The sequence below is a fragment of the Hyaena hyaena genome, unplaced genomic scaffold (genome assembly GCF_003009895.1).
Source record: "Hyaena hyaena isolate Hyena2069 unplaced genomic scaffold, ASM300989v1 scaffold_212, whole genome shotgun sequence".
Classification (NCBI taxonomy): domain Eukaryota; kingdom Metazoa; phylum Chordata; class Mammalia; order Carnivora; family Hyaenidae; genus Hyaena; species Hyaena hyaena.
This window is the reverse complement of record NW_024080845.1, coordinates 685,108-712,958: the sequence shown is the minus strand read 5'-3', so window position 1 is coordinate 712,958 and position 27,851 is coordinate 685,108. Positions and strand designations below refer to the sequence as shown.

The following is a 27,851-nucleotide window of genomic DNA, read 5'->3' as shown; positions in this document are numbered from 1 at the left end:
GGTTCCTCAAAAAATTAACAATAGAACTCCCCTATGACCCAGCAATAGCACTGCTAGGAATTTACCCAAGGGATATAGGAGTGCTGATGCATAGGGGCACATGTACCCCAGTGTTCATTGCAGCACTCTCAACAATAGCCAAAACATGGAAAGAGCCTAAGTGTCCATCAATGGACGAATGGATCAAGAAGATGTGGTTTATCTATACAATAGAATACTACATGGCAATGAGAAAGAATGAACTCTGGCCATGTGTAGCAACGTGGATGGACCTTGAGGGTGTTATGCTGAGCGAAATAAGTCAGGCAGAGAAGGACAAATACCATATGTTTGCACGTATAGGAAGATTAGGAGGAACCTAACAAAGGACCATGGGGGAGAAGAAGAGGAAAAATAGTGGGGGAGAGGGAAGGAGGCAAACCATGAGAGACTCTTGAATGCTGAGAATTAACTGAGGGCAGATGGGGTGGGGGGAGGGGAAGGAGGGAGATGGTCATGGAGGAGGGCACTTTGGGAATGACCACTGGGTGTTATATGGAAACCACATGACAATAAACTATTTTTTTAAAAAGTATTATTTATTTTTTATTTTTCTACTGCAAGCATTTTCTAGGGTTCTTTTATTTATTTTTATTTTTCACACACACACACACACACACACACACACAGTGCGAGTGGGGGAGGGGCAGAGAAGGAGACAGAATCTGAAGCAGACTCCAGCCTCTGAGCTGTCAGCATGGAGCCCAATGTGGGCTTGAACCCAAGGGTTCTTCCTTTTAGAAAAGCTAAAATCAGATTACATTTCTAGGTAGATCAACATTTTATTTTATCTTTACTGGCTTATAACTGATTACTTTGGAATTTTTATGTGCTTTTAAGGTATGACCTTAAGGATACAAGTAAAATCACATTGGTTGACATAGAGCTGATGGCTGCCATGGGCCCTCCAGGTGGTGGAAGAAATCCAGTCACTCCCCGTTTTATTCGACATTTCAACATCTGCTCTATCAATACTTTCAGTGATGAAACTATGGTCCGAATCTTTTCCTCAATTGTTGCATTCTACCTTAGGACTCGTGAGTTTCCTCCAGAGTACTTTTTAATTGGGAACCAAATTGTCAGTGGGACAATGGAGGTGAGCAAATAATGCTGCTTTATGAAATGTTTTCATATTTCGTATATTCCTCATTTGGCCCTTTTTAACATTTTTAAAATTTTATTTTAACATTCTTTGCCATCTACTTTGGTCTTCAGTATCAAAGAAGCTGTTAAGGAGGCTTCAGAACAGGAAGATCATAGGCTTTGAAATCAGGCAATCTAACTGGGTTTGAACCTTGATTGCTTTCCTAGCTATAAGTGGCCTAGAGAAAGTAATTTGACCTTCTAGAGACTCAGTTTTTTAATCACTAAAATGGAAGATAGCACCTATTTCACAAGGTTGTTATAAGGAAATCATTTAGAATCAGTATCTGCCACACCACAGGAGTTTCCCTAATTGTTAGGTTTCTACCCTGGTGTTCATTAATTTTCTTTTTCTTCCCTTCTAATCTTCATGTTTGTCTTTAAAAAGAGATGGAGGGAGGGGCGCCTCGGTGGCTCAGTTGGTTAAATGTCTGACTTTGGCTCAAGTCATGATCTCATGATTCATGGGTTTGAGCCCCGCGCTAGACTCTGTGCTGACAGCTCAGAGCCTGGAGCCTGTTTCAGATTCTATGTCTCCCTCTCTCTCTCTGCCCCCCCCCCCCTCATGTGTGTGCACACTCTGTCTCAAAAATTATAAACATTAAAAAAAATATAGATGGAGTGTCTGGCTGGCTCATAGAGTGAGCATGCAACTCTTGATCTTGGGGTTGTGAGTTCTAGCCCTACATTGGGTGTGGAGCCTAGATAGATATATATAGAGAGATAAGGAGATGGAGGGGGTGGGGGACTTCCATATCTTATGAATGCATGCTTTTTAGCTATACAACCTAACCTAGGAGTAGCAGTGAAAAAAATAATAGTAAGGAAACACAAGGGTAGGAACAGAAAACAAGGCTGCCCAATGGCTTTACATAATTCAGGATGTGTTATGCCTCTGCTCAGAGGCCAGAGCCAGCCTCATCGTTAATGGTAGAAGGGAAAACTGTATACAAGATAAGTGAGTGATAATGTCACTGAACTAAGTTTTCTGGAGCCTTGTAAAGTGGAGTTCACTGTGGAATCATTGCAACCAGAAGCACAAAACTCCCTGGAATCATTCCATCAGTTTCTGAGAGTATTGTAACTTTCTAAAGTTTCCCCCTTGTTCCGGTGGAAAATTTGTGCTGTTAAAATAGAGAAACTATGGGCAAAGGGATAGTACATTGAAAGCACTAAACTTATTCTGATACAGAAAAGTGCTTCTACTTATAAAATATACATGTATTTCAGGCAACTCCTGGAAAAAGAAGGGAGTTGTCCAGGCAGAAAGGGATCCTTTTTTTTTTTTTTTTCTTTTAGTTTGAAGCATTTAAACTTAACATGTGCAGGGTTGGGAGAGGGGGATGAACCATAGAACACAGACAAATAAAAAAAATCATTTCATTTGGTTTTTGGTGGGGGGGGCCATATTATAAAAAGATTTAATTTACCTTCCTTAAAATATTAAACTTTTTTTGGTAAATTCAGCATATAATGAAAACATACATTATTTCCGTATTATAGCCAATTGGGATAGAAGGGAGAAGAGGTGGAGAGAAAATAAGAGCCAAGGGAAGGAAGAGGATACACTGATTTGTTTTGAAGTCAAGGGTAGTCAAAAGAAAATTATTTCATCCTCACCACCATCTAGAATGCTTCAGAATGAGTTATCTGGTTTCACTTTCTACTCAAGTTTTTGCTACTTGTTTAATCACAGGTCATTCAGCTTTAAATGGAACAACTGTAATAGCTGGGAAATAAACACATGGTCACTTCTTGGGCTTGGAGGGAATCTGATAATATTAAGTTCCCTCAACTTCATAATGCCTGCTATAAACCAAAATAAAAAGCTATGGGCCGTGCTAGACTTGGTACTGTACAATTTTCCAAACCAATATAATCTTTCCTTTTTAAGTTTACTTATTTTGAGAGAGAAAAAGAGAAAGAGAGCGCACGCACGAGGGTGTGTGTGTGTGTGTGTGTGCGCGTGAGACAGAGAGAGTGAGCGCGAGTGAGCGAGTGCAGGGGAGGGGCAGGGAGAGAGGGGGAGAGAGAATCCCTAGCAAGGTCTGTGCTGTCAGTGTGGAGCCCAGTGCCCCAATGCAGGGCTCAATCTCACAAACCATGAGATGATAACCGTGCTGAAACCAAGAATCAGACGCTTAACTGACTCAACCACCCAGGTGCCCCCAAACCAATATAATCTGATAGAGCAAAAAAATAGTTCATGTAATATACTATTTGTTACATGACTTTGCTTATTACAATCATATTTTTCCTTTGTTGCTTTTTCATATGCAGATATATAAACAATCCATGGAAAATCTTTTGCCCACTCCCACAAAATCCCATTACACTTTCAACTTGCGGGATTTTTCCCGTGTCATCCAGGGCTGCTTGCTCATTGAAAAAGATGCTGTGGAGACCAAGCACACCATGACCCGCTTGTTTGTGCACGAGGTTCTCCGGGTGTTTTATGACCGCCTCGTTAATGATGATGATCGATACTGGCTATTCAGTTTAATCAAAGCTGTTATAAAGAACCATTTTAAAGAATCATTTGATGGTGTCTTTTCACATTTGAGGAGACAGAATGCACCAGTGAGTATATTTAGTGATTGTACACATATTAAGTTAAAACAGTACAGTAACATGATTTGTTACAATCAACTTACCTTTAAAAAAATATTGTTGCTTCCTAACAATCATATTCTTTTCACTTTCCTCAATGATAGGTATTTATTTTGAGATTTGTCTTCAGAGGAATTATGTATGTAACATAGAAGTTATTTAAAGAATAAAACCTTATATGATAGGGATTAAATGATATAATAAATGAGAAGTTCTTAACATGGTGACCACCCTTTAGTAACTACTCAGTAAATGAGAGTCACTCAGAATGACTTTTCTAGGCTTTTTGGGGAAAAACACTTAGATAACAGAAAAATTTCTGTTCTTTTTATTTTTGAGGATATAATATTTCAGGTATTAATTTTACTACTATATTATTTGCTACCCTATTTAAAAGACTTATTTAATTGACAGTCATCCTATAGCATGGACAAAACAAAATTTTATGTAATATTTTATTACATTTATTTTATAAAATGTTGAAATTTGTAACTTGTTGTTTTTCTTTCTATAGATCTCTGAAGAGGACTTGAGAAATCTCATGTTTGGTGATTATATGAATCCTGATCTTGAAGGAGACGACAGAGTTTATGTTGAAATTCCAAATATTCATCATTTTAGTGACATCGTGGAACAGTGCTTAGAGGAGTACAATCAAACTCATAAAACCAGAATGAATCTTGTCATTTTTAGGTACCTATATTTGGTATTCATGGTGGAAATTGCTATTTGTAAAATTTTTCTGTGAAATATTTAAAATGTGCCAAAAGATATAAAGAAAAATAAGGTGAATAAACTTGTACTAATCACACAACTTCAGGCATAAAAAATTAGAGATTGATTTGAAGTCCCTTGTGTAGTCAGTCCTCTTTTTCTCTGCATCCCCACCATACCCTGCAGGAATAAAAAGAAACTCATGTCACGTGCTTTTCACTACACATTTGTGGTCCTGAACATATGTGCATAGTTTTATTTAGCATGTTTAATTTTTGAAGAGTTTTGTTTTTGTTTTCGTTTTGAGAAAGAGTGAGACAGAGCCTGAGCAGGGCAGGGGCAGAGAAAGGAAGACACAGAATCTGAAGCAGGCTCCAGGCTCTGCTCTGATCTGTTATTACAGAGCCTGATGCAGGGGTCGAACCCACAAACTGCGGGATCATGACCTGAGCTAAAGTCGGACACAACTGACTGAGCACCCAGGTGCCCCTCATTTTGTGTGTTTAAAACTTACGTAAATACTATCAGACTGTATATATTCTTCAAGTTTTTTCCATATTTGTGAGAATCACAGCAAATGAGTTTTTAGTACTAACGCAATGTGCTCATTTTTCTGAGACAGACTTGTATGTGACTTCCAGTTTTTGGAATGATAAGATTTGAATATTCATGTCTCTTTGGGTACACATGTTAGAATTTCTCTAGGTTATATTCCTAAAAGTGAAATTATTGTGCCATGGTATGTAAGGATCTTCTATTTTATTAAGTTTTACTGAAGTATCTTCAAAAGTGATTATTTAAGAGCTTCCATTGTCCTTCAACCTTGCCAGCACTTGGATTGCCTGACTTGGTAAGTTTTGCTAGTCTAAAGAAGAGTGGAATGGTATCTCACTGTGGCTCCAATTTTAATTTCCCTAATTAGTAGTGAGGCTGGGTGTCTTTAAACAATTTGTTAATTTTGTAGATAACTGATTTTCTATTTTTCACATAGAAATCCTAGTATTAAAAAATTGATGAGGGCTACCTGGCTAGCTTAGTTGGTAGAGCATATGACTCTTGATCTTGGAGTTGTAGGCTTGAGCCCCACACTGGGTGTAGATATTATTTAAAAATAAATCTTAAAAAGATTGAAGATATGTTTTCAACAAAAGCAATGATATGCCTTCAGTATAAGTAGTTTTAATTGAATTTTATTTCTGTAATTTATATATTACAGTTCCTGAATTGGTACTTTCGTTTTCCTTTGCATCAAATGATTCAATTGTAATGTCTTTTGAAAAACCGCACTTTTTGATGATTTTCTCTTTAAAATTGGGGTAATAACATGGGATAGCAAAGTTCATCCTCCCAAGAATATTAAATAATAGTTACCTGTAAATATACATTTACATTCATATTTTCAAGTATAGTAATATTGATATTTCATAGGTATGTATTGGAACATTTATCGCGAATTTGTCGAATTCTAAAGCAGTCGGGTGGAAACGCTTTGCTTGTTGGACTTGGAGGCAGTGGTCGCCAATCTTTAACTCGTCTGGCTACATCCATGGCAAAAATGCAGATTTTCCAACCAGAAATCTCTAAAAGCTATGGTATGAATGAGTGGAGAGAGGATCTGAAGGTAAAATTATGAAGAAATCGAGTGTCTAAAATAGTATCAGTGCTGTGAAGAGAGCCAACCTGTGTAGCTGTCTGCTGACTACACTAGTGATGATGATAATATTTTCTATAGAGCAGTGACTGTGTGTGCTGAGCACTGCTCTCAGTGCTATAAATATGTGATCTCATTCTGTACGTGAAACAGTTCAGTGAAGCAGGTACGGTTTTCTCTGTTTTACTGATGAGGAAACTGAAGCTGAGGGAAGGTATCCACAGCACAGCAGGATTTATCATTTGTCTTCCCCACTGCGGCTGCTGATTCTATCTTTTTTTAGTTCAGAGAGGTCTCATTTCTGATAAATGTATGTTTTGCAGCAGATTGGTAAGTATGAACCCTGATGATGATGATGTCATTAATGTTGTCCAATTAATATTGCTTTCCTAGTAGCCAGTCAAATACTGGGGTGGACACCTGGGGCTTCATCCTCACCTGCCTCACATCCTTCACAGAAGAGAGATGATCCAAAATGAAAAACAGAGAGATTGCTGGACTTTTTTTTCACTTACTCTCACCCTCACATACTAAATTTCTACAGCCTGAAAGTTAGTCTAGAGAGTTGGCGGTGGAAATGGTAGAATCCAAGCTGATATCAAAGAGGTTTACATAGACCTAAAACAAAAAACTACAGTGTTTCTTTTTCTGCTCTCACTTTAGAGGAGAATTTTTGATCCATTTACTACCAAATGAACTAACAGATTGAGAAAGCAGCCTTCTTTAGTAGATAGAACATAGACTTTAAAGTTAGGCAGACTCCGTTTTAATTACTGCTTTGCATCATTTGTTAGTTATCTTGGGCATGTTACTAAATCTATTTGTACTTTGATTTCTTCATTTTTTAATGTTTATTAATTTGAGAGATGAGGGTGGGGGGAAGCAGAGAGAGAGGGAGACCCAGAATCCAAGCAGACGCCAGGCTCCGAGCTGTCAGCACAGAGCCGGACACAGGGCCCGAACCTGTGAATTGGGAGATCATGACCTGGGCCAAAGTCAGATGCTTAACCAACTGAGCCACCCAGGTGCCCCACTTCATTCATTTTTAAGAATTTATTTTAGGTTATACAATTTGTTGGCATACAATTGTTAACAGTATTCTATTGTAATCCTTATTTATTTATTATTTTTAAATTTTAGAGTGCACACATGCAAGGGAGGGGGCAGACAGGGAGGGAGAGAATCTTAAGCAAGCTCTACACTCAGCATGGAGCCAGACACAAGGCTTGATCCCATGATACCGAGGTCACGACTTGAGCCGAAATCAAGAGTCAGACCCTCAAATGACTGAGCACCCATGCTTCCTCTTATAATCCTTGTTAATTTTTGTGGCATGGGTTGTAATGTCCTCTCTTTCATTCTAATCTTAGTTATTTGACTCTTCTTTCTTTTTTCTTAATCTTGCTAGGTTTTGTTAATTTCGTTGATTAAAAAAACCTCTAAGTTCCATTAATTTTTTTCTACTGATTTTCTTTTATTCTCTATGTTGTTTACCTCTACTCTAATCTTTATTTCCCTCTCCTTCCTAGCTTTGAATTTGGTTTGTTCATTTTTTGAAGTTCTATGAGGTGTAAGATCAGATTGTTGATTTGAGATCTTTTTTCTGTTTTGAGATCTTTTCTGTTTGCAGCTATAAACTTCCCTCTTAGCACTGCTTTTGCTGCATTTCCTAAGTTTTGGTATGTTGAGTTTTCATTTTCATTTGTTTCAAGAAATTTTCTAATTTCCCTTGTGATTTCTTCTTTGATCTATTGTTTGTTTAAAGAGTGTGTTGTTTAATTGCCATGAATTTGCAGACTTTCCAGTTTTCCTTCTGCTATTGATTTATAGTTTCATTCCATTGCGATTAGAAGAGGTGCTTGCTTTGGTATCAGTTTTCTTAAATTTGTTAAGACTTGTTTGTTGTGTAACATGTGATCTGTCCTGGAGAATGTCCTCTGTGCATTAGAGAAGAAGGTGTATTCTGCTGTTGTCGGGTGGAATGTTCTGTATACGTCCAGCTGGCCTTATTGTTCAAAATACTCTTTCCTTGTTAATATTTACCTGGTTCTTCTATCCCTTTCTAAAATTGGAGCATTGAAGTTTCCTACTATTGTGTTGCTATTTCTCCCTTCAATTCTGTCAATGTTTGTTACATATATTTAGAAAAAAAAATTTTAAGTTTATTTATTTTGAGAGAGAGAGCACGAGCAGGGGAGGGGAAAAGAGAGTGAATCCCAACTAGGCTCTGCACTGACAGTGTGGAGCCCAACATGGGGTTCAAACCCAAGAACTTTGAGATCATGACCTGAACTGAAACCAAGAGTCAGATGTTTAACCAGCTGAGCTGCCCAGATGCTCCTGCTTCATATATTTTGGAGCTCTGCTGTTTGGTGCATAAATATTTATAATTGTTACATCTTCCTGATGAATTGTCCCTTTTATCATTTTGTAATGTTTCCTGTCCCTTATGTCTTTATGGACTGTGTACTCATTAACAGAAAGGTTTATAAAGATTTTTGTGCTTTGTCTTCTAGATTCTATACAGGAGTTAAAAGTGAATTTATATACTACAATCACAATAATACAGAGTTTTGTATTTGTCCATGTATTTTCTGGAGAACTATATACTTTCATATGGCTTTGTGTTGCTGCCTAGCATCCTTTCTTTCTTTTTGTTTTTCAATGTTTATTTATTTTGAGAGAGAGATAGAGAAAGAGCTAGCGAGTGGGCATCGGTGTGCCCAAACGGGAGAGGCACAGAGAGTGAGGAGGAGAGAGACTCTTGAGTAAGCTCCATGCTCAATGTGGAGCCCAACATAGGCCTCAGTCCCACAACCATGAGATCATGAGCTGAGCTCAAATCAAGAGTCAGTTGGTTAACAGACTGTGCCACCCGGGCATCCTTCCCTTTAACATTTATTGAAGGGCACATCTAGTGTTAATGAATTCCCTCAGCTTTTATCTAAGATGATCCTAATTTCTTTATTTTTGAAGGACATTTTTTCCAGGTACAGTATTCTTGGTAGACAGATTTTTCTTTTCGTTCAGCACTTGAAATGTATTATCTCACTCCCCTCTTGCTTACAAGATTTCTGCTAACAAATATACTGATAATCTTATGGAAGCTCCTGTGTATGTGATGCACTGTTTTCCTCTTGCTGCTTTCAAGGTTCTTTTTTTATTTGTGACTTTCAACTGTTCAATTACAATGTGTCTTATTGTGTTGTGTGAGTCTATTTGGGTTTATTTTTGTTGGAGTTTGTTGAGCTGCTTGATTTTTTAAAAAGTTTTTTTAAGTGTTTATAATTTCAGAGAGACAGGGCATGGGCAAGGAAGGGGCAGAGAGGGAGGGAGACACAGAATCTGAAGCAGGCTCCTGGCTCTGAGCTGTCAGCACAGACCCCAAAGTGGGGCTCAAACCACGAACTGTGAGATCATGACCTGAGCTGAAGTCCACTGCTTAACCAACTGAGCTACCCAGGGGCTCCTGAGCTTCTTGAATTTCTATTTCTTTCCTCATTTGTTCATCTTTATCCTCAGATTTGAGAGGTTTTGGCTATTCTTTAAAAAAGTTATCTGCCTTTCCTCCTCTCTTTTCTTTCTGTTGCTCGCATCATGTGTATATTAGCCCTCTTAATGGTATCCCATAAGTCTCTCTTGTTATTTTTTAATAGTTTATATTTGTGTTGATACTCCCATTATGTCCATGCACTGTTTTCCTGATTTCCTTTAGTTATCTATCTATATTCTCTTTTAGCTTATTGAGCATCTTTAAAAGTTATTTTGAGTTTCTTGTTATGCAGTTCTTAGATCTGTGTTGTTGTTGTTATTTTAGGGTTTATTTTGTTTTTGTGTTCATTTTCATTTTGTTGATTGGGACATGTTTCCCTGTTTCCTTGTATGTCTTGTGATCTTTTGAGTTTTGAGCGCTCTATAAACTGCCACTTTTCTGAGTCTTTATAAACTGGCTCCATGCAGCGTGGGATCTTCACCAATCACCATGCTAGATAATCTGGGACTTCTCAGAACTTTCGGGGGGGTAGATTACATCTTTTTTGGGTGGTTGTGCATGAGCTTTTGTGTAGTATATACAGGTGCTTTGGACTATCTTAATTTCCTGGTTCTTCTCATGATCTGTTGGTACTGATTTTTGTTGTATTCCACTGTCCCTAATCTCTTGCTCCCCCTGGCACCTTCCTATGGAATTTCAGAGTCTCTCCTCCAATTTGTAGAGGTACTTGCCTCTGTTTTCAGTGGCCTCCAACCTCATATCAAAACAACCTTGTTTCCATAAGTGCCCTAAGACAGGAAAGAAAGAAATCAGTGCCTCAGGTGGCTCCTAGACAAGTCAGAATGCTCAGAGTAGTTCAGCTTCATTCCTTCTGCCTTAAAGAAAAAGCCCTTTAAAAATAAATCTGATATGATTAGATATAATACTTATTTAAAGGCTACCTTTACTAGTTTTGGTGATAGAAATGTATTTTTAGGAATATAACAACTTCCATATTGGAGGATGACTTTTATGGGAAAAGGCATAATTTTGTATATATTCAAATTCAGCATTTACTTAAGCAATAGGATTTATTTAAAAGATATAATTTAGAAATAGAAGTTTAATTTAAAAATCATTTTATGGGGCATCTGGGTGGCTCAGTCGGTTAGCATCTGAGTTCGGCTCAGGTCTTGATCTTGTGGTTTGTGAGTTCGAGTCCCAATTCAGGCTGTGCTGACAGCTCAAAGCCTGGATCCTGCTTCAGATTTTGTGCCTCCCTCTCTCTGCCTCTCCCCTGCTCACATTCTGTCTCTCTCTGAAAAATAAACATTTAAAATTTTTAAAAAATAAAAATAAAAATTGTTTGCTGAGGATGCCTGGGTGGCTCAGTGAGTTAAGTGGCCGACTTCAGCTCAGGTCATGATCTCATGGTTCGTGGGTTCAAGCCCCGCAACAGGCTCTATGCTGACAGCTGAGTCTGGAGCCTGTTTCAGATTGTGTGTCTCCCCCTCTCTCTGCCCCTTCCCCTCTTGCACTTTGTGTCTGTCTCTCAAAAATAAATGAATGTTAAAAAAATAAAAAAAATCATTTGCTGGAGCACTCAGGTGTCTCAGTCGGTTGAGCATCTAACTTTGGCTCAGGTCATGATCTTGCAGTTTGTGAGTTCGAGCCCCACGTTGGGCTCTGTGCTGACAGCTCAGAGCCTGGAGCCTGCTTCATATTCTGTGTCTCCCTCTCTCTGTGTTCCTTCCCCGCATGCTTGTTCCTGCGCTTGTTAGCTCGCGCCCATGCTCTTTCTCTCTCTCTCTCAAAAATAAAGATTAAATAAATAAGTACTCATTTGCAGAGAAGTAATGCTATTTTCACCTGAAATATAACCAGTGGAATACTGGCAAACATTTAACAACCAAGTCTCCAAGGGGCTCAGGAGAACCTCTGAACAGTAGCATTTGACTATTTCTGTGGCGAAAAAACTCCCACCATGGATGATTGAAACTCACGCATGGATGATGTCACTGAAAACAGAGTTGGGAAGAGTGCTGTGTTTGAGCACCATTGCATGGTATTGTACAGTGTAGATACAATAAATTTAAATAACTTCCATAAGATGATAGTAGCAAATATAATAGGAAGTGATAAGATTTATGTTTTATTAACTTTGTTGTTATTATAATTTATTTAATTATAAGCTTATATAATTTAATTTTTAGGGCTGGCTGTGTCTAAAATTCTGCTCTCATGGTCTGAAATTTTAACAATTAGTTCTAGCATCCTAGACGGGTCTGCTCCACCATGCCACTGAGTCCGTACCTTTATATTAATTGGGAATCTTTGGTTGTAATTGACAACACAGCACAAAACAAAAACTAACTTCAAAATATGGAGTAATTGGCTTACACGACAGAAGGGTCCAGAGGTTGACAGGGCATGGATGTGGCTGAATTTAGGAGCTCAGATTAAGCAGTCCGTAGTTACTCTCTCTCCTGGCACTGCTCTCCTCCATTTGGTTCCTTCTGCAGTGGACAACACTGCTGGCCCTAGTAGTCTAGATTCTTGGCCTTTATATCCTCCATCTCAGAATGGCAGAGATACTTTCTGTTCAAGTCCATCTCAGTCCCTGAAGTAAGAATCAGACTGGGCCCTCTTAAAACATGCCCTCTTCGGGCCGCCTGGGTGGCTCAGTCGGTTGAGCGTCCGACTTTGGCTCAGGTCATGATCTCACGGTTGGTGGGTTCGAGTCCCACATCGGGCTCTGTGCTGACAGCTAGCTGAGAGCCTGGAGCCTGTTTCAGATTCTGTGTCTCCCTCTCTCTGTGACCCTCCCCTGCTCATGCTGTCTCTATCTCTCTCTCAAAAATAAATAAAATATTAAAAAAAAAATCATGCCCTCCTCTGGATCAATGACTATGTCTAAAGGTTCGGGAAACTCTGACCAGTTGGGGTTTCCCACTCAAGGGATGGGAAAATTGGAGACCTTGAAAAATATCCCCATCAGAAGTGGAAAGAGGTACCACTCTAAAAGTGTCATTAAAGGAAAGGAAAGCAAAAACAGTAGATGTGTACCACATTCTGCTTACAAGTGTATTTTTATTTTAAGGTTTTATTAAGGAATGTGGGCATGAAGGGCCAGAAGACAGTCTTTCTAATCACGGATACTCAGATAAAGGAGGAAGCTTTTCTGGAGGATATTGACAGTGTGCTCAATACTGGAGAAGTACCTAACATTTTTGCTGCCGATGAAAAACAGGAAGTGATGGAGGTAAATGCTTTTTAGGGAGTGCCACTCCCAGCACAGAAATGTTCTTATCTAGCAACTTTTTCTCTGCTCTTCAGGATAAGTTTGGCTTGTGAATAGGATTTTGGTAAATAAAAGCTTAAAAGTATATTATTTTAATATATCTTTTTCTGGTAAACTTTAAATGGCTTTTACCATGGTTATGAGACAGAATTTTTATAATTCCTTTTTTTTGTAATGATGTCAATTTCATCTCCTTGATCTTACTTAGCATGTCTTATGTATGAGTGATTAGATATTTTAAATCACATCTTAGGGCTATAGTGATATGAAAAATATAGCTTTGAAACCCTGCTTGATTGACTAGCTGTTATGGTTTACCACTGGTTAACAAATTTTTTTAAACCCTTAGTAAAACTATTTGTCTTAACAATTCTGACATATCTGAGAATCATGCTTCGTGATTTAATTGACCAAAAAAAGACAGTTGTGAAGTGCTGCCTACTTTTGATGTCCTGTCCTTCTACCCCAATTTCTTTCTTTCTTTCTTTCTTTTTTCTTTTTTACAAATAGTTTATTGTCAAGTTGGTTTCCACATAACACTCAGTGCTCATCCCCACAAGTGCCCTCCTCCATGCCCATCTCCCTCCTCCCCTCCCACACCCATCAGTCCTCAGTTTGTTCTCAGCATTCAAGAGTCTCTCATGGTTTGCCTCTCTCCCTTTCCCCCACCATTTCCCCCCTTCTCCTCCCCCATGGTCCTTCGTTAAGTTCCTCCTAATCCTCCTATACGTGCAAACATATGGCATTTGTCCTTCTCTGCCTGACTTATTTCACTCAGCATAACACCCTCAAGGTCCATCCATGTTGCTACACATGGCCAGATTTCATTGTTTCTCATTGCCGTGTAGTATTCCATTGTATAGATAAACCACATCTTCTTGATCCATTCGTCCATTGATGGACACTTAGGCTCTTTCCATGTTTTAGCTATTGTGGAGAGTGCTGCTATGAACATTGGGGTACATGTGCTCCTATGCATCAGCACTCTTGTATCCCTTGACTTCTACCCCAATTTCTAATATCTCCCTACACAAGATCTCTGCTAGTGCTTTCTTCTTTCTTGTTGCCATAAGTACTTTCACCCATAGGCTATATCACTCATAGCTGGATGCTTCATTTCAGTTTCCAGAGATAGAATCTGTAGTAAAATGGACCCACCCTAGTAGTTGAAGCACCTGCTTTTCTCTTGTATGGAACAGAACTAATATATATACATGGTAGTTCCTCCTACATAGGGTTGTTTTGAGTTCTGAAGGTCAAATGAAATGAAGCACATATGGAGTGTCAGGTACTTAGAACACCCTCAATAAATGGTGTATTACCACTTTGTGGCCTGGGGTGGGGAAGGAGAAAAGGAATAAAGAAAAGAACTCAAGTTCTCTCCTTTATCTGGGAAATGTCAAGGTTGTGGCCAAGATTGCTGAAAAAAAAATGGTGATTTTCCTAATTCATAGGATAAATTCATCCCATTCACTCTCATGCAAGAAATAGTCACCCTTGGGGAGTGGGATTTCCTAAGCTTTGCTAAACTTTCCTGCTCCCTTTTGCTATTTATCTTTTCATCTTGTCATGTTACTACAAAACTTTTCTATTGCTTCAGTATTTTGTTTGAAGAGATAGGTAAAATTGATACACCTCTATTTCTTTGAAAAGATAAACAAAATTGACAAACCTTTATTTCTTTTCAAGATTGGTTTAACATTTTTTAAAAGTTAAATCCAAGTTAACATATAGTGTAATAATAATTTCGGGAACAGAATTTTGTGATTCATCACTTACATATAACACCCAGTGCTCATCCCAACAAGTATCCTTCTTAATGTTCCTCACCACTTTAACCCTTTCCCCCACCCAACACCCTCCAGCAACCCTCAGTTTGTTCTCTGTATTTAAGAGTCTCTTACGATTTCTCTTTCTCTCTCTCTCTCTGTTTTTATATTATTTTTGCTTCCCTTCCCTTATGTTGATCTGTTTGGTATCTTAAATTTCACATATGAATGAAGTTGTAGGATAGTTGTCTTTCTCTGACTAATTTCACTTAGCATAATACACTCTAGTCCCATCCATGTTGTTGCAAATGGCAAGATTTCATTCTTTTTGATAGCTGAGTAATATTCCAATGTATATATATACCACCTCTTCTTTATCCATTCATCAGTCGGTGGACATTCGGGCTCTTTCCATACTTTGCCTATTGTCCACAGCACTGCTATAAACATTGGGGTGCATGTGCCCTTTCAAATCAGCACTCCTGTATCCTTTGGATAAATACATAGTAGTGCAGTTGCTGGGTCTTAGGCTAGTTCTATTTTTGATTTTTTGAGGAACCTCCATGCTGTTTTCCAGAGTGGCTGCACCAGTTTACATTCCCACCAGCAGTGCAAAAGGGTTCCTCTTTCTCTGTATCCTCACCAACTTCTGTTGTTGCCTGAGTAGTTGTGTTTTTGTTTTTTTCCTGACAGGTGTGAGGGAATATCTCATTATCGTTTTGATTTGTATTTCCCTGATGATGAGCAATGATGAGCATCTTTTCATGTGTCGGTTAGCCATCTGGAGGTCTTCTTTGGAAAAGTGTTTATTCATGTGTTTTGACCATTTCTTCACTGGATTTTTTTTTTTTTTGGGGTGTTGAGTTTGATAAGTTCTTTATAGATTTTGAATACTAACCCTTTATCTGATATGTCATTTGCCTTTTACTTTTGCTGATTGTTTCCTTCCCATGCAAAAGCTTTTTATCTTGATGAGGTCCCAATCGTTCATGTTTGCTTTTGTTTCCCTTGCCTCCAGAGACATGTCAAGCAAGAAGCTGCTGCGGCTGAGGTCAAAGAGGTTACTGCCTGTTTTCTCCTCTAGGATTTTGATGGCTTCCTGTCTTAGGTTTAGGTCTTTCATCCATTTTGAGTTTATTTTTGTGTATGGTGTAAGGAAATGGCGCAGTTTCATTTTGCTACGTGTTGCTGTTCTGTTTTCTCAACACCATTTACTGAAGAGGCTGTCCCTTTTCCATTGGATATTCTTTCCTGCTTTGTCAAATATTAGTTGGCCATACGTTTCTGGGTCCATTTCTGGGTTCTCTATTCTGTTCCATTGATCTGAGTGTCTGTGTTTGTGCCAGTACCATACTGTCTTGATGATTACAGCTTTGTAACACAGCTTGAAGTCCAGAATTGTGATGCCTCAAGCTTTGGTTTTCTTTTTCAGGATTGCTGTGGGTATTTGGGGTCTTTTCTGGTTCCATACAAACTCTAGGATTGTTTATTCTAGCTCTGTGAAGAATGCTGGTGTTATTTTGATAGGAATCTCTGCTTCAGTATTTTTCTGTGGTACAATCCAACAGTGACCTTCAGAACTTCTTTACTTCACTTTCCAAGTCTAGGAACACCATGTCAATTTATCCACAAAGATAGCCATAGTCAGAACTCAGGAATACTGAAATACATCCCTATTTCTTTTTGATTTATGCTGATGTTTTAAAATGGAAAAGGGAAGAGGCACCTTGGTGGTTCAGTCAGATAAGTGCCTGACTCTTGGTTTCAGCTCAGTTCATGATCTCATGGTCTCTGAGTTCGAGCCCCGTGCAGGGCCTGCTTGGGATTCTCTCTCTCTCTCTCTCTCTCTCTCTCTTCCCCTTCCCCACTTGCTCACACATTCTCTCTCTCTCTCTCTCTCTCAAAAATAAATAAACTTACAAGAAAAATAAAGTAGAAAAGGTAATATGAAAGAAGTTCTATTATTTCTTTCTACACTATACACTATCTTATACATCCCTCTTTGAAGACCGTGTCTGGGCTTTGCTTATTTTATCCCTCTGACAAAGATTTTAGTTGAAACTTCACATCTGATAACTGGCCTCTAGAGCTTGGACTTGACACTTCTTAGGGAGCACTTTTTCTAGTACTCAGCACATGTCTCTGACTTCAGCAATAGAGTTCCAGCCTCAGACCTCCCTTCCAGACTATTTTTTCCACCGTTCTGTTTGCCTTCCTTGCAGAATTAAATTATTTTGATGTCTTTCTGAATAAAACAGTGACTTGTTTTCTTAAAAAAAAATTACGTTTATTTATTTATTTTGAGAGAGAGAGCACAAGCAGGGGAGGAGCAGAGAGAAGGAGAGACAGAATCCCAAATTGGCTCCACACCATCAGCACAGAGCCCAATGCAGGGCTCGAACTCATGAGCAGTGAGATCATGGCCTGAGCTGAGATCAAGATTCCGATGCTTAACTGACTATTCCACCCAGGTGCCCCCAAATAGGGACTTCTTATTCAGTATTTAGTAATAATTAGATATTATTTAGAATATTTAGAAATATTTAGTAATATTTTCTCAGTTCCTTTTTACAGTTCTCATTCATATGTAACATAATTCATTATTCTTTTAAGTTTTTATTTTTATTCACTTTGAAAGAGAGAATACATAGGGGAGGGGCAGAGAGAGGGGAGAGAGAGAATCCCAATTAGTCTCTGTGTTCTGACAGCATGGAGCCAGACATGGAGCTTGATCTCACAAACCCTGAGATCTGTTCTTTAGCTTACATTGGGTTTCACTTTTTGTGTTTTATACTCTATGGGTTTCGACAAATGAGTACTGATGTGTATTCACCATTAAGTGTCCTACAGAATAGTTTCCCTGACATAAAAATTCAATGAGTTCCACCTATTTATGTCTCTCTTCCTCCCCTGAACCCCAAGCAACCTCTGCTCTCTTTATGGTCTCCATAATTTTAGCTTTTCCAGAATGTTACCTAGGTGGAATCATACAGTATGTAGCTTTTTTAGATTGGTTTCTTTCAGTTAACAATCTGCAACTAAAGTTCTTCTATATCTTTTGATGGCTTGATAGCTCATTTATTTTTATCACTGAATCATATTCCATTGAACAAAAGTATTGCAGTTTATCCATTCACTTTTTGGAGGACATCTTAGTTGCTTCCAAGTTGGGGCAATTATGAATAAAGCTGCTATAAACTTTTGTGTGTGCAGTTTTGTGTGGACATAAGTTTTCAATTCTACTTTTCCTTGACTTGTAAAATTTCACTCAATTTCCTAATTTTTTCAGTAGCTGCTCATTTTCTTACACCCCTAAATCAGTCCTGTTCACAAAATATATGTGTGTGTATGGGGGGGTGAGTTATGACTCTCTCAGACAACTTATCTACCTAGAAGCATTAACCATTATTTCTATGTAAATAATCCCCATACTTCTATTGCCATCCTAGCTCTTTCTCAAAATTTGTTCTGCAGTTATAACCATGTATTACCTTTCTCTGTTTGCATGTCCCAGTATTAACTCAGACTTAATGCAAGTAGACCATCTGAACATAATTTCATAGACTAACACTGATCATAATAATCATAATTTGAAAATTAGTGTCAGAATGCATATAGAGAATCAGTTTATAATTTTCCATAAAGATATCACAAAAAGCAGAACATATCTATAATAGAGAATTCTTTGAGAAATCAATTGCTTGCTGTAGCAACAGAAATTATATGACCATTATGACCCTTCCTTATATCTACTATCAAAAATTTTTTAATATTTTTATAGATAACTTATTGACTATGAAATTTTTTGTGCTCTTAACAAGGAGAAAGATAGGATATGAAATAAAAGCTAACAGTAACTTAACTATGTATGTGTTCAAATGTAATAACTCAGTTGTTCCTCAACAGCCCTCTGATATAGATACTCTTTCCCCCACTTTACAGATGAGGAAACTAGGTTACAGAGAGGTTAAATAACTTGCTCCAAAGTCACATAGGTAATAAGCTGCAGGCTGTGACTTGGATTCAAGAAGTTTGGTTTTGGAGCCATGGTGCCCAATGTCATATAAGATGCCTGTCTCATATAGAGATAAAGTTCAAAGTCCCCCATAATCTCATTACCACACAACCCTATTAACATTTTTTAAGTATACAAATGTTGTAAGAATAGAGTTAGAGCATTCAAACAGCATAAAAATGTCTAAAATGAAAAAGAAGAGTGATATAAACCAAGAAAAATGTCTAAAACAAAAAGTGAAAGCCTTCTTATACTCCCCCCTACGTCCATCTCACCAAAGTAACCATTGTTAATGATTTCTGTGATTACTTTCATAAAAAGGTATGTATGTACTCACACATGCACCTTTGTATTTTTTTAACTTAACGAAGATGATATTACACACATTGTTGCAAAATTTATTTTCTTTGCACTTATTTTAACTTATTTTAACTTGCTGATCTTGCCAAAGCACATTCATCAGTGCACCTCATTTAACAGTTGTATAAAATTTACAGCATGCGAATGTTTTATAATGTTTTTAACTGGATGCTTTGGTTGTTTAGGTTTTTCCTCTTAGAAGCAATATTGAATTATAGTCCTATACACATATCATGGTGATATTCAATCATGAATTCAATCAGTTCAAGTTATAGAATTATGGAGTTAGAAGAAGTACAAACTATATCAGAGTCACTTTATTGATATAAAAAATTTAAAGATATTTACAAGGGGAATAATAAAAATTCTTAATATGCTAGTTGCTACTAATCTCATTATCAGATTGTCTGTTTTTGTTTATGAGGTTTTTATTTCCCTAGGGTGTTCGTCCTGTAGCTCAGGCTGGCAGTAAACACTCTGAGCTCAGTCCCTTGGCCCTGTTTGCGTTCTTTGTGAATCGCTGCAAAGATAATCTTCATGTTGTGGTGGCCTTTAGCCCCATTGGAGATGCTTTTCGGAATCGCTTGAGACAGTTCCCATCCCTCATCAATTGCTGTACTATTGACTGGTTTCAGGTTTGTAATTGGGGGGCAGAGGGGTTGGGGGAATGGGCAACTAAATCATTTAGATTTTTCTGAAATCTTATTCAAGCTCTGTTAATATACATTCAGCACGTGTTTCTTGATGGCTTACTCTGATGACAGGCATAGTGCTTGGTGCCGGGGACTGATAAACCTACATGATCCCCACAAGGAGCTCACATTCTAGACTGGAAGATAGAAAAGGCAGTTGGTGAGAAGCTGTTACAATTATATAAAAGGTGCAAAAAGTGTACTTATTAGGACAGTGAATCTCTGAACTATGAAAATGAATTACATGGAGGAGGAACGTATTAGGAACCAAGAGAATGTATTACACACACACGTATATATGTGTAAAAATATATATAAGTAGATCTATATCTGTTGATACTGATACCTATATCTATACATATATTTATTGTAAGTAATTGGCTCACATGATTATGGAGGCTGGCAAGTTCGAACACCTGCAGCCAGCAAGCTGGAGACCCAAGAGAACTAATAGTGTGTATAAGCTCCAGTCTGAAGGCCAGCAGGCTTGAGACCCAGGAAGAGCCAATGCTTCCACTGGAGTCCAAAGGCAGGAAAAAAAACTGAAGGCATTCAGGCAGAAGGAGTTCCTCTTATTCTGGGGATGTAGGATGTTCAGCGTTTTTATTCTCTTCAGGCCTTCAGTTGACCGGTTGAGACCCATTCACATGAGGGAGGGCAGTCTGCTTTACTTAGTCTTTTAATTTAAATATTAAACTTATCCTAAAGCACCCTTCATAGGAATATTGAGTGTAATGGTTGACCAGATATATGGGCACCTGGTGGCCCATCGTAAAACTGACACTTAAAACTAACCATCACAAGGGTATAGTAAGTGCAAAGGTAGAACGGTGAGGCCCGCATGTTTCGTTTGGGCAAAAGCATACAGTTTGGCACAGCTGACTGGCAATGAAGATAGCAGGGGTTCAGCTGGAGCTTTGAGTGAGCACCAAGCTATAATGGAATCTTTTAATATGCCTAGGAATTTGGTTTTGTATCAAAGACATTGTGGGGGCATTAACATATATTTAGCTAACATATTTTATTTTATTTTTATTATTTTTTAAATTTTTTAATGTTTTATTTATTTCTATGAGAGAGAGAGAGAGAGAGAGAGAGAGACAGCGTGAGCAGGGGAGGGTCAGAAAGAGAGGGAGTCACAGACTCTGAAAACAGGCTCCAGGCTCTGAGCTGGCAGTCAGCACGGAGCCCGACGCGGGGCTCGAACCCACGAACCGGGAGATCATGACCTAAGCGAAAGTCGGACGCTTAACCGACTAAGCCACCCAGGTGCCCCTTAGCTAACATATTTTAAAGGAAAAAATCCAAACACTTGGAGGTCTTATGGGAGATGGTTTGGAATAGGTCAAAACAAGAAGCAGGAAGACCAACTGAGTGGCCATTCCAGTCATGCCAGCAGCAAATGATGAAAGCTGCCACTTCACAGGTTGTCACTTCCAGTGTAAGACCATGAAGTACTTATGCTATTGAGAACAGTAGCTCATGGTATCTTCTATTTAATTGTTTTATGCCCAAAAGAATGTAGACTACAGATTGACCCTGGATAATTTCTTTTATTATTTATTTATTTATTTTTAATGTTTATATGTATTTTTGAGACAGAGACAGAGCATGAGCGGGGGAGGGGCAGAGAGAGAGGGAGACACAGAATCGGAATCAGTCTCCAGGCTCCAAGCTGTCAGCACAGAGCCCCACGCGGGGCTCGAACTCATCAGTTGCGAGATCATGGCCTGAGCTGAAGTTGGACCCTCAACCGACTGAGCCACCCAGGCACTCTGGATAATTTCTTTTAAACATAAATTTCTCTGGGCACCTGGGTGGTTCAGTGGTTAAGCGTCCAACTTTGGCTCAGGTCATGATCTCACAGTTTGTGGGTTGGAGCCCTGCTTTGGGTTCTGTGCTGACGGCTCAGAGCCTAGAGACTGATTCAAATTCTGTGTCTCCTTCTCTCTCTGCCCCTCCCCTGCTTGTACTCTGTCTCTCTCAAAAATACACATTAAAATAAATAAATAAAAATACATCTATGATATTAATTTGTTTTATTTTCTTTTACTCATTAATCAGTTGCAAAACTAGTTCTCCCCTGTTTTTTAAAAATTTTTTAATGTTTATTCATTTTTTGAGAGACAGAGATGTAGCACAAGTTGGGGGGTGCACAGAGAGAGGAAGACACAGAATCCAAAGCAGGCTCCGGGCTCTGAGCTGTCAGTACAGAGCCCAATGGGGGGCTGGAACCCACAAACCAAGAGATCATGACCTGAGCCAAAGCCAGATGCTAAACTAACTGAGCTACCCTGATGCCCCGACTAGTTTTCCCCTTTTGAGGACCGCATATATGTTTAGCTAGCAGATGTTTTAGTGTTTACACAATAATAAAAGCTGTGTGAAACAATTTTGATTTATGTAAACTGTATCTTAATATGTCCATTAATTAGCCAAAAACCAACCAAAATCTGTCCAACCACAAATATTTCTTTTGTGAAATCTTATAAGGACAGTTTGCTACTTTCTGGATATTTTTGTCATAACCATGATACATTGTATTCTATTACAAGTGATTCATAGTTGTGAAAAGTTTTTAAAAGAAGGAACTGGGAGTTGCAAATAAGGGAGTTTAGGTGGGTAACAGAGGAAATCTAGGCGGTGTAGTCTTTTACCTGGGCCTATTGCCATCTAGAGTAAAATTGCAGTCTTAAGGAAAAAGAGTTGATAGGTATTACGTGGGCAACTAACAGCCCCTGTCATTGTCATACTAACTTTGGGATGTCTACTAGATGTCCAAATAGAAGAGTTAGGAAAGCAGTGTAATGTATCCTTGATACGTAAAATATCATTTACCCTTCCTTTATATTTGCCATCTTTAATTATAAGCTCTTTCATAGATTTAGTTGTGAGGTCAACTAATTCTGTTTTCCCCATTAAGGTTTTAATTTTCTTAAACCCAAATACTTCTCACCCAGGAAGACACTTACATAGTTGGAGTGGGAGTACTCATCTTAAATTACTTAAGGTTTTCTTTTTCTTATTTTTAGCCATGGCCTGAAGATGCCCTTGAACTTGTAGCTGTGAAATTCTTAGAAACACTGGAGCTTACTGACGTTGAAAGACGAGAGATAGTTCCCATCTGCAAACACTTTCACACTACCATTATGGATCTTTCAGAAAGGTTAATATTAATAAATTTTAAAATGACAAAAATGACAAAAATTTTAAAATTTTAATAATGACATATTTTAACATGTCTTTTTTAGTGAAAGCCCAAAATTTCAATAGGATTTCTATGTCTTTTAAGTATTTCTGATCATTTAATTAAGATCTCAGCTTGCAAGTAATAGAAAACTACTTAATCTAGGTTTAAGAAAAAAGGGAGTATTTATTATCTTTATAATACAAGGGCATCTCACAAAGCTTAAGAGAAAGAATACAGGTGGATCACAGATGTACTGGAAACAAGAGTTAGAAAGTCATCCTAAACCCAGAAATACTTTTTGTCTGTTTCTCATCCCTGTTTCACCCCCTTTACTGCTACTTTCTCTTTGCAGACTGTATTTTCTTTTTTTGTATTTATTTGATTTTTTTCTAGTTTTGATGACACTATTGATATATAACACTATATAAATTTAACAGGTACAGCTTGATGATTGGATATATATATATATATATATATATATATATATAATGTGAAATGATTACTACAATAAGTTTAGTTAACATTCTTCTCCTTCTCATTTTTTTTCTTGTGATGAGAACTTGTAAGATCGACTCCCTTAGCAAGTCTCAAACACACAATACAGTATTGTTAACTATAGTTACCATGGGGCATATTACATCCCCAGAACTTATTACCTTATAATTGGACAATTGCACCTTTTGACCATATTCACCCATTTCTTCCACCCCCTACCCACTTCCTCTGGAACCACCAGTTTATTCTCCAATTCTATGAGTTCTTTTCTTTTTCTTTCTTTTTTTTTAAATGTTTTATTTCTGAGAGAGAGAGAGAGAGAGAGAGAACAGGGGAGGGTCAGAGAGAGAGGGAGATACAGAATCCGAAGTAGGCTCCAGGCTCTGAGGTAGCTGTCAGCACAGAGCCCAAGGCAGGGCTTGAACCCAAGAACCATGAGATCATGACCTGAACTGAAGTCGGACGCTTAACCAACTGAGCCACCCAGGCGCCCCTTTCTTTTTCTTTTTTTTAGGTTCCATATATAAATATATAAATGAGATCATACGGTATTTGGCAGACTGAGTTTTCTACTTCCCGTTGTATGTGGAAGAATCTGTCTGCCTCTTCATTCTCAAGTTTACTTCTTACAATTCCAGGCAGGCTGATTGGCTGTTTCCAAATTTTCTAAATTTATCCCAAAATGTGATCAGCCTCATTTGTGTCCAGTGGCCAGCCCTAGTCTAAACAGCTGTGGTTAAGATGGCAGGTTTCAGAGAACAAACATTGCTGACAGGACACTGAATGGAAGTTTTCAGAAAAGGGGAGAGAGGTGGTGGGCTCTGGATAACTCAAAAGTGTCTGTTTTACCTCTGCTCACCTCTGAGACCCTCATTTCAAAAGCATGTAACCCAAGTGCTCATAGTATATCACACAGCCTCCTGACATGGTTGAATTGGAGAGTTGCACCAGGCAGTGGGCTCTGCTCTGTGTACTTGCCATGAAACAATGTTGCTTCCATTGTTTCCATGTGTGTGTGTAGTAGTCTTCACTCCGGGCCTTACCCCACCCAGCCAAAGTGACAGACTTTGTGCAAGGAATGATGACTCATCCTTGCTATCCAGCCTGCAGTACCTCTCCCTATGACACTTCCTACCTTACGTGGTATCTTGAGTCCCTTAAGGTGTTAGATCCTCCTAGCTTATGCAACATATAAAAAGGCCTGTATCTTTCTTGCTCTTGTTCACCTTTGATACCCATCTTTGGTGACTTGCGCTTTTTAAAAACATCATTGCTATTTGATATTTTGCAGACAAGAAATTAGGGCATGCTTACGTGTAGAATTCTTAGAATGTTATAAAGTTCAAGTACGCAGCAACTCCTAAATGAAATTAACCTTTATTCTTATAGGTTTGTTGTTGATGCTTTGTGGAATGTACTTCTTAACTTGTGCAGCTCATTACTTTGGAGTAAGCTATGTTGTCTGTCTCTCTCAGGTTCTTGCAGGAGTTAGGACGGCATAACTATGTTACTGCTACTTCTTACCTTGAACTAATTGCCTCATTTCGACAGCTTTTGACTAAGAGGCGACAAGCTGTCATGGGAGCAAAACAGCGATACGTGAATGGGCTTGACAAATTAGCTTTTGCTGAGTCTCAGGTAAATTTGACGAGTTGCTTACAGTAGTAATATATAATTATAATTTTCCATTGGGAAATGTAAGAAATCATAAGTAACAATGAGTTACAATTAATCCAGAATACGTATGTGCAGGGCATTGTTTTGTGCCTCACACACATTCCTTCAGTTATTCTTCATAACCGCCCCATGAGGTGGACACTAAGGATCCTCATTTTACAAACGTGTTAAAGTGAGTTTTAGAGAAATTCACTAAGTTTCCCAGATCACACCAGACTCAAATACATCCTGTTTTATTCTTAAGTTTTTGAGATTGGGAGGGAATACAAGAAGTCTGGGTTGCCTTTTTTATTGTAATATAAGATTTTATTAAACATAAGATTTTTTTTAAAAATAAGTCAAGTGCTAATAATACTTACTAGCATGAGTTCAGTGTATGCAATACAGGTTTGGGTGATCCATGTGCCCTGGATCCCATGCATCATCTCATAGGGACACCCCTCCTGGCCACCTTTTTTCTATCTTCATTTCTTCCATGACAGCTGCATTCTGTCACTGCTCTGTTGTATACATGAGGAAGATAAAGTCTTTTGTGAAGAAAACTGGCTATACCCTCATGGCTTTGTTTATCATATAAATGAGCATAGGAAAAAGTTAAGGTTTTCTGGCCTTAATGGTTTATGATATGCTTTTTGTTTCAATTTTTTTGTGGTTAGTTTCCACTTTATGTTTCATTTTTTTGTGGTTATCTCTTTGGTAGCTCTTGTAGCTATGAAAACTTAATGACAAGTTGTCTGTTTAGGTTGGAGAAATGAAAATGGAGCTTGTTCAATTACAGCCTAAATTGGAGGAAGCTAAAATTGAAAATGCACACATGATGCAGGTAGAGTATTCAGAGTTTTTAATTTTTAAAATTTATTTTTAATGTTTATTTTTTGAGAGACAGAGACAGAGTGTGAGTGGAGGAGGGGCAGAAGAGAGAGGGAGATACAGAATCTGAAGCAGGCTCCAGGCTCTGAGCTATCAGCACAGAGCCCGATGTGGGGCTCGAACTCATAACCGCAAGATCATGACCTGAGCTGAAGTCGGATGCTTAACCGACTGAGCCATAAAGGTGCCCCTATCCTGAGTTTTTAAAAATTGATGTCAGATGACAGTTGAAATGTGTAAAACTACCCTTGAAAATATGCCATAGTTTTTTCTACTGCATTACTAGATCTTAGGGGCAGGAAGCCCATTATCCAATTAGGGCCCATGTATTTGCATGTCTCCTCATTTTATTTGGGGCCTTCTGCCCTTCAACACAATATGTTGGATTCCCTAATCCCCAAGCACTCTTTAGCCTTTAGAATGAAGACAGCAATAGGATGTTGGAGGAATTATCTTTATTTTTTCCTTTCTTTAGGTTATCGAGATTGAGTCTGCAGAAGTAGAAGCAAAAAGAAAGTTTGTGAAATTAGATGAAGAGATAGCCAGTGGCAAGGCTGAAGAAGCCCAAGCTCTGAAAAATGAGTGTGAGAGTGACCTGGCCGAGGCGATTCCAGCCTTGGAGGCAGCTCTGTCTGCCCTGGATACACTCAAGGCAGGTGTCTGAATTCGCTACCTTGCGTGTCATCGACAAACTAGTAAGGTCCCTGCTTCTTTAGGGGTGGTTCTGTTCCACTGGGCAGTGCTGTATCATTTTTGTCCAGTCAAATGGAACTTGCCTCTTAACCATTCCTTTCTAATATGTCATTATTTTGTCCTTTTGCTGTTCCAATGTTATTTATAATTTTCATTCATTTCAACAAACGGTCTCCAAGAGGCCAATGCATTTCTGTATGGGGACCAGGTGGCATATGTTAAACAAGTGTGGAGCTATCTTTCTGCAGCCTCCCGGATGTGCCTGTACAGAAAAACTTAAAAATTATTTCCAGTACAGTGTGGATGGCAGCTGTCTGTGTTACACTGCATCGTATATGACTTTTTACAGTCTTTGGGAGAGGCCAGAGCAACATCACCAACCAGGGCAGGAGACATAGCCTCCGTTGACTAGGCAGGCCCAGTGTAGTAAGGTGGTTCTGGAGATTCAGACTCCGTTCTTTACCTCCTTCCTCATCCTACTCACTTTCATATAAGGTTCCTGACAAGACAGTGAGCTCAACCTCTAGGTAATTCAGCTTATCACAGGAGCAAACTTTGATTTTTCAGTTAGGTCAGCCTTCTAGTTGTAAGGTATACGATTATTTTAGAGCATTTATAGAAACTTCCTAATGCTTTCATTGTGCTATGAGCCAGGAATTGAATACTCTGAGCTTATTGTTTGCTACCTGTCTGCTCTCTGGCATATTCATTTTTTTAAATGTTTATTTATTTTTGAGAAAGACAGAGAGACAGAGGGAGAAAGAAACGCACAAGTGGGGGAGGGGCAGAGAGGGAAACACAGAATCTGAAGAAGGCTCCAGGCTCCAAGCTGTCAGTGCAGAGACTGATGTGTGGGGTTCGAATCCAAGAACCGCAAGATCATGACCTGAGCTGAAGTCGGATGCTTAACCCAGTGAGCTCCCCAGGCACCCCTGCTCTCTGGCACATTGAAAAGCTACCCCATGATCTTACTTCATTCTCTCCTTAGACACTTATTATAACAGCCACTTATTCTGGCAAAGCCTTGTTTTTAAGTGACACTTCATTCTAGATGACCATGAGCATGAATTTAAGTAACTTTATCACTGTGCTCCAGGACTCAACACTCCATCCTCTGAAACTCACAGGATTCTTGATGCCTTCAAACTTCACCAGTTATG

The 27,851-nt window shown here is 38.6% G+C and overlaps 1 protein-coding gene across 1 annotated transcript in view; it reads left to right on the top strand.

The window, feature by feature from the left end:
* Positions 1 to 27,851, top strand: part of DNAH12 (dynein axonemal heavy chain 12) — a 201,915-nt gene that overhangs the window by 106,453 nt on the left and 67,611 nt on the right. The window contains exons 39-48 of the mRNA XM_039242492.1: positions 880 to 1,135; positions 3,463 to 3,762; positions 4,307 to 4,485; positions 5,935 to 6,127; positions 12,730 to 12,891; positions 19,515 to 19,709; positions 22,799 to 22,932; positions 24,927 to 25,089; positions 25,871 to 25,951; positions 26,474 to 26,650. Of these exons, the coding sequence (XP_039098423.1) occupies positions 880 to 1,135; positions 3,463 to 3,762; positions 4,307 to 4,485; positions 5,935 to 6,127; positions 12,730 to 12,891; positions 19,515 to 19,709; positions 22,799 to 22,932; positions 24,927 to 25,089; positions 25,871 to 25,951; positions 26,474 to 26,650 (1,840 nt within the window). The remainder of the gene's footprint in view (positions 1 to 879; positions 1,136 to 3,462; positions 3,763 to 4,306; positions 4,486 to 5,934; positions 6,128 to 12,729; positions 12,892 to 19,514; positions 19,710 to 22,798; positions 22,933 to 24,926; positions 25,090 to 25,870; positions 25,952 to 26,473; positions 26,651 to 27,851) is intronic.